Here is a 7520-nt window from a genome sequence, read left to right as displayed (position 1 = left end):
CTATTCAGTATTGTCTAGGGAAAAGGAACACTAAAGCTTGGGTATATATTGTTGGGAGGGATATAAAAGTTCTACTAACTAAAGTTCCTTTTTACCATTTAATAATTCAAAACAACGGGACGCCTGGGTGGCTCAGTTGGTTAAGCAGCTGCCTTCGGCTCAGGTCATGATCCCAGCGTCCTGGGATCGAGTCCCACATCGGGCTCCTTGCTCGTCAGGGAACCTGCTTCTCCCTCTGCCTCTGCCTGCCATTCTGTCTGCCTATGCTCGCTCTCTCCCTCTCTCTCTCTGACAAATAAATAAATAAAATTAAAAAAAAATAATTCAAAACAACCTTCAGATTATTAGTTTCCCAGTTATCTTGATACAAAAAACTTTGTCTTGAATAGTAGACAGGGGAATTTCAGTCACTTAAAAGCGATATAGTAAATTAACAGACTTGCATTCAGGGGGTATATATCAGACTCCAGTATGTTTGGTTATTTTTATTTATTTTTGTTTTTTTAAATAAGCTCTGTGCCCAGTGTGGGGCTTGAATTCACAACCCTGAGATCAAGAGTTGCATGGTCTTTGACTGAGCCAGCCAGGCCCCCATTTGATTATTTTTAATTTGTCTACGAGGTATGGAACTACTCTGGACCTATTAACTTACTAATCTGCTAACATATGAGGAACACAGTGATCACAATTTATTATGAGGCCAGTCATCATTGTGCCCTCTTATAACAGGTGTTTGTAGCAGAAAGTTACACAAAGTCTAGAGATATAAGAATATGCCTTTTGGGCAATTTAACCTCTTTTATCACAACCTGAGCCTTCTCTCACTCTATAACAGCAAAATAATTTGGTGATTTCCTCAGTGATCTGAAATGAACAGAAATTTGTGTAGTCAGCACAAACTCTATCATTTCAAAGCAGTGAAATAAAACTTTAAGGAAGGCAAAAGAGCCCCTTCTCATAGGCAACTTGTAGCAGTGTTCATTTGGAAAGTCTGGGGGAACAAGTGAAGGTTGTATCTGTAGGCTGGGCAAATAATTTGGATCAGGAGTGTGTGTGTTAGAAGTAAGGAAAGATTCATTGTGAAGGGGAAGACATGAATCTGCTGGCTTATTCATTATGGGGTTGGGGGGTGCAAATGCTGAGCTTAAATCAGTATTTTGATTATGGAGCCTAGACATTTAGAAATTTTTCTTGATCTTTGACTCCCAGCACTACTATTTATTTTTACTACTACTAATGACGATGTCTTCTGTTTTACCTTTAGCCATTTAAAGAAATACTTCTTTAACAGAAAATAGAATGCACCTACCAAATTCAAAATTCTTACTTAATTTAAGCTAGTAAAAGCAAAATGTTTTTAATTGTATCTTCAGTATCTAATGATTCCCTCAGGGAATAATACTTGGGTTCAGTATCAAGTTTAGTGAATTATAGTGTGCCCATTTAAAGAAGTGAGATGGGCACCTGGGTGGCACAGTCTGTTGGATGTCTGACTCTTGATTTTGGCTCAGCTCATGATCTTGGGGTCATGGCGTCCTTCCTGCATGGGGCTTCCTGTTCTGTGTGGGGTCTGCTTAAGATTCTTTCTCCCTGTCCCTCTACCCCTCCCCTTCCATATGTATGGACATATAATAAATAATACTATGAAAGAAGGGACTCGAAATAAATCTTTTTTAAAAAATTTATTTATTTGAGAGACAGAGATCACAGAGAGAGAGAGAGAGAGAGAGAGAAGGAAGCAGGCTCCCTGCTAAGCAGAGAGCCCGATGTGGGGCTCGATCCTAGGACCCTGGGATCATGACCTGAGCCAAAGGCAGAGGCTTAACCCACTGAACCACCCAGATACCCTGCAATAAATCTTAAAAAAATAAAAAATATTTAAAAATACTGACTTACTGAAAAGAAGCAAAATTCTTACTAAAAACAATCCACAGGGATGCCTGCCTAGATAACCTGGTAGAGCATGTGACTCTTGATCTCAGGGTTGTTGAATTCAAGCCTAATGTTGGGTGTAGAGATTACTTAAAAGTAAAATCTTAAAAAAAAAAAAAAAACCCTCACAACCCTGTTGTACTAATATGTTTTTCTAATACAATTTTTCACTTTTTGCATATATACTTTAAGAGCTAAAATATATTAACAGTTTATCTTACTCCTGTGTACTTAATAGTCTCTCAAATGCATTTCCCATATTTCTAGTCTTATTCTAACCATTAAAAAAATTATTGTGATTACATATACCTGACATAAAATTTACCAATCTATTTTTAAATGTACATTTCTGTGGCATTAAGAACATTCACACTGTTGTGAAACTACCATCACCATTCATCTCCAGATGTTTTCATCTTTCCCAAATGAACTCTATACTCATTAGACATTAACTCCCCCCATTCCTACCTTCTCCTGGCAACTGCCGTCTGCTCGCTGTCTCCGTGAATCCAACTATTCTAGGTATCTTATGGAATGGAGTCATGTATTTGTCTTTTTGTGTCTGGTTTATTTCACTTAGCATAATGTCCTCAAGGTTCATGCATGTTGTGGTATGTGTCAATTTCCTCCCATTTTAAAGATGAATAATATTCCATTATATGTGAATACACCACATTTTGTTTATCCATTCATCAGTCAATGGATATTTGGGTAATTGCCACATTTTAGTTATTGTGAATGGTGCTGCTATGAACATGGGTGTACAAATATCTGCTCAAGTCCTTTCTTTCAGTTCTTTTGGACGTATACCCTGAAGTAGAATTGCTAGATCATATGGTAATTCCGCGTTTAATTTTTGAGAAACCACTATACCATTTCCCACAGCCTAATAATTTTATTGGCTGTATAATATTCCATTTGTGTCTTTGCCCTAATTTCCTCAACCATTCTAGAATGTTCCCTAAAGATGCTCAAGTTTTCTTTTTTTTTTTTTTCTCCGCTGGATGAGACTTAGTTTGAGGTTAGACAATGCTGCAGGTTTTTGCCCCAGTTTAAAGAAAGTCATTTACATACATTGTTACTTTTGCTGGCTAATAATCAACTTGATTTTTGGTTAGTATCACCTTACAATTACTTCCCAATATCTAAGAAGTGACCTATCCACAGGAATAAGTCCTCTCTAGCTAGACTTCTGCTTTCCAATTGGGTTGTCACTAGCACATATTCAAACTTGAGTCAACGAGAGTGAAATAAAAATAAAAAATTCATTCCCTCTGTTGCACTAGCCATATTTTGAGAACACAATAACCACACAAAGCTAGTGCGACTGAATTGTATCTGTGCTACCAGGACATTTCCATGATCCCAGAAGGTTCTATGGTGAGTGCTGCTCCAGACTCTGTTTTTGATTCTGACCTTTAGGCTGTGGCTGAATTAGAGCTTATGAGTTATTTCCAGAACTGATTTAGTCCTAGAGGACAGGCCAATGATAACCACATTCAGAAGAGAATGTCATAAGCTCTAAAATATGAGTTTCATAATTTATAATTGGGCATATCTCTTCCAGGGACAGGAATACTTCTGCATGCTATTTCCCGTATAATTCTTCCTCAAAATATGAATTAGTGTTCTTCAGGGTGTTTTGGTGATGGTCACCTAATTCAAGCTGGGTCAGTCAAATTCCTTCTCCTTCCCTTAGGAATTTGGAAGCAGGAAGGTGAAGTTTTCAGTCAAGTCCTCTAGGTATCTAGGATTAAAAAACCAGAGCACAAGTTAATCTCACTAGCAAAACAGAGTTGGATAAAGCAACAGAAAGAAAACTAAAACAGGTAAGCAGAGATTAGTCTGCCTTTCAGGCTTTCTATACTTTGGTTTCTTAGGCCCATTGGCATTCTTGACTTTGGAATCGAATAGAACCTACCCGTATCCTAATAGTGAATTCTTGTATGCATAAGCTAGCTTGAATTGGTTTGGTATATTGGGAATTGGAATTCTAACTAATATACATACATACATACATATATTATAGATACAGGTATTGACATTTTCACATTGTGGTATGCGTGGTTGTTCATAAACTTCGTACTTAGTCATTGTACTGGGCCTCCAGACTCCTTGCAGCCCCTCTGATCTATCTCTACTTTTCCTCTTGCTTTATTGCCTTCTCATCTTGAGAGCTTCGGCTGTCCTCTTTGTCTCTCTCTCTCTCTCTTTTTTCTCCCTCTCTTTTCCTTCCCTTGATCAAAGAGTGCCATCTGCTATCTTTCTGGGTGTGGAAGTTTTATAAAATCAAGTCATGTAACATATTAACAACCGATTCTTCAGCTTGTATTGCATTTTACTCTCTCAGGCCTAAATGATTCAGTCAACATTCATTAATGAATGACTGAATAAATAATCCCTGACAGGCCAAAGCAGTGAATGTTGAGCTTTAGAATCTGGCAAGAATCGTACTGAGTGGGGTGCGTATGCAAGTAACGGCATGCTCCTTTAGATGGACTGATTGGAGGAGACCTCTTGTGGGAGGAGGACAGGATGAAGAGTCGGCCAAGAAAAGAACACAAGCATCAGCATCCCAGAGGGAAGGGGCACATACAAGTGTTCTAAGTGGGAAAATCCTTTGTGATGCCAACAGAAAGGAGGCCAGTGTGACAGGAAGGAAAAGAGTAGAGCAGAGTACCGTGAGTCATGGTACTCAGGGCCTTCAGGCCCTAGTAAGAGGTTATGACATTATCTGAGCAATGGGAAAATCCTAAAGGGATTTAGATCATCTGACTTGTGACTTTAAAAAAAAAAGAGTCCCTCTGTCTAGTCTGGAGAATGAATTATAGGAAGACAAGCAGGAAGATGGTGAGGAGGCTATAGCAGTTGTTGGCCTATGAGGATTGGAGGCCAATGGTGAAGGCGAACTTAGTGATCACATTTGAGATTTTGAAGGTGGAAATATAAACTCTTATTGATGAAGAAGTTATCCTTTTTAAGTCAGCCCTTATATTAAAGTTGTTAATGAAGTAGACTGGACCCTAAGAAGTCAAGAAGGGCCTGCCTTTCTCAGTGTCATAGGCTCGGGCTCAGTTTTTACCAAAGTACCTTGGGTCCAACAATCCCCCAGCATAAAATTCTGCCATTTTCCTCCCTTCCCTTTGAGTGAACCGCTGAAAGACAGACTCTCAGCAAAAGGACAGCGGCCTTTGCGTTCAGTGGTACACCCTAACTTTTAATTTCAATTAACGTTTGCTTTTAATTTGGTTATTGGTTATTTTACATGGCACGAAGTGAGAAGGCATTTTGCGAGCAGCATCTCTTATTTCATCTAGGAATACTGTATTCACCGTCTTAACTCTAAACAACCCAGGGCAAAATTCCTCTAGAATAATTCGTCTTCCATTAAACATGAGTTCCCTTTCACCTATCCAAATCTTGTGCGCCTGGGACTCGATTCCCGCCGCACAGACAAATGCACTCATTGTCTGCGCACCAGTCCCCCCGGATTTTATGCAGCGTGCATTTCCTGCTCTGAGCTGCTGGCTGGCTGTGTGCGTGCTTCCTCGTCCCCCTGCCCCCACCCGGATCCGAAGCTTTTGTTTCTCACATCTCCTCCAGACGCTATTAACATGCATGGACACATCGTTCCTAAATAGATGAATGACTAGGAACTTTTCTTTCGGCTGTTAACCTTTAGGCCACTGTCCAGCAAAGTTCTGAAAGGCAACTGAACGCAACAGCTCACGTAAAGGGAACAATCTACTTGGAAACAACGGAAACGTGGGCATTATTTCCCAAACTTGTCGCGTTACGGGGACACTTAGGCATTCCTCAGAGTAACGCTTTGGAGGGGCTTTCAAGGGCGGGCCGCAGCGATCCACGCGGCCGCAGCGCTCGCTCCCGCGTCTGCAAGGCGCGGGGAGGGGGCGAGGCGCGGGCTGCCCCGGGCCGAGCCGAGTGGGACCTCCGGGCGGCGACGCTCTGGCCCGCGCTCGCTCGATGGTTTCCGCGCGGGCCCGCGCGGTCCAGTCACCAGGGGGCGCGCTGGCCGGCGCCGCGGATCTCCGAGCTGCGCGGCCCGACTGGCGTCCGCCATATTGGATGCCGCAGCCGCTGCTGCCAGCGCTTCCTCCTCCGTCTTCGCTGTGCGCTGCTGGTTCCTGCGGCCCGAGCGGCGGGGAGGTGAAACAGGAGTCTGACAAAGGAAGAAGAAGGAGGGGGTGGAGAGTGTAGGGGACGGGGCTAAAGGGCGGAGGACCGAGACCGAGCGGGGCGGAGAAGAGAAGGCGCCGCGGCCCAGCCCCTCCCCCGCCCGCTGCCGACCCGCCCCGGCAGCGCCTGTGTTCCCCAGACCGGCGCTCCGCCCGCCCTAGCGGCCATGCCGGGGCCTTGCTGCCCCTGAGGGAGTCCTTCCCCGCCAGTGCTTGCCCTTCCACTCCCGTCCCGGGTCGCAGCGGCCGGGTCTCCCGCCGGCGCCCCTCCTCGCGGCCGTGCCGCCGCCCCCGTCTCGCTCTCCCCACCCAGTGCAGTGGCCGCCGCCTCTTCCGCCGCCGGGCTCGGGGCCTCCGCACCGACAACATGGAGGCTGTGAAAACCTTCAATAGCGAGGTTGGTATTGCAGTCTAGCCTCCCCTCCTACCCACGTCTCCCACCCGGACTGAGGCCCGCGCGAGCAGGGTGGGTGCGGGCCTGCAAGGTTTCCCAGGGTGGGGCGAGAGGCGGCCTAGCTGTGTCGGGGGGAGGGGGAGGGGTGTTTCTCTGCCCCGCGCCCCTCCCCCGGGTCCGACGGGAGGACTGGGGGAGGGCCGCCCCGGGGCGGAGGGAGGTTCCGGTGTCTCCAGCGCCCTGTTGAGTGGCTGAGGGTTTGGAGGGAAGGCCCCTTTGGGCCCTCCCCCGGAGGCTTCTGGCAGGTCTCTGGGGGTCAGTTCCGCCGAGGCCTGGCCCGCCCACCTCTTTCCTGGGCCTGCGGGATTTTAACTGCTCACCGGACATCACTGCACAGACCTCTCCTTGGTCCTTAATGAGTCAGGGACCCATAGGGGTAGAAAGGAAGGCAACCTACAGGGGTGATGATCTGTGGTCACGTTGTACGTACTGTTTGTATTTGAGACACTGTTGGCTAGGTAACGTGCCAGCTAGGGACCTAATGCTAAGAGAATGGCTGAGTGGGAGGCAGGGTTTTTCTGCGGTTTATTATACCTTACTTCACCCTTCTCTCATCGTCAGGACATAAAGACACAAATGGTAGGGAAAGGGGTCTGTGCTTCGAGTGGGGAAGATGCTGGGGAAGCATTTCCCACGGGCTCATTCATACGTAGAATCTAACACTAGAAAAGAAGCAGGTGTCCAGTTTTCACCACTTAATTGAATACTAGTCTGAAAGGAGACAGGTTTTGATAAAGTATGTTAATTTTTTTAAAACTCTGACTTAAGTAGACCGTAGTGCAGACATTAAACATAACAAGTACCTGTCTACACAACCAGAATTATCTTTATGTGTATGCCTTGGAAAAAAAGTTATTAATGTGATATTAACTAAAGTCGCAATTTTATGAACTTTTGGTGTGAAGTGCTCTTACTGTATTCGATAGTATGATTAACAA

At 44.8% G+C, this 7520-nt stretch overlaps 1 protein-coding gene across 4 annotated transcripts in view; it reads left to right on the top strand.

The window, feature by feature from the left end:
- The first annotated feature begins 2868 nt into the window (after nucleotides 1-2868).
- Nucleotides 2869-7520, top strand: part of LOC111158678 (SR-related CTD associated factor 8) — a 90301-nt gene continuing 85649 nt past the window's right edge. Inside the window, exons 1-2 of one of the 4 annotated variants that reach the window (XM_022520878.1) lie at nucleotides 2869-6099; nucleotides 6442-6525. In XM_022520878.1, coding sequence (XP_022376586.1) covers nucleotides 5917-6099; nucleotides 6442-6525 — 267 coding nt within the window. In that variant the 5' untranslated portion in view covers nucleotides 2869-5916. Of the gene's footprint in view, nucleotides 6147-6178; nucleotides 6526-7520 lie in introns of those variants that run through there. The other 3 variants (XM_022520879.1, XM_022520877.1, XM_022520880.1) reach the window with 3 other exon arrangements.

This window comes from Enhydra lutris, unplaced genomic scaffold (assembly GCF_002288905.1).
Source record: "Enhydra lutris kenyoni isolate GAN:26980312 unplaced genomic scaffold, ASM228890v2 scaffoldscaffold62, whole genome shotgun sequence".
In the NCBI taxonomy this organism is placed as follows: Eukaryota; Metazoa; Chordata; class Mammalia; order Carnivora; family Mustelidae; genus Enhydra; species Enhydra lutris.
This window is presented reverse-complemented; position numbering and strand designations above follow the sequence as displayed.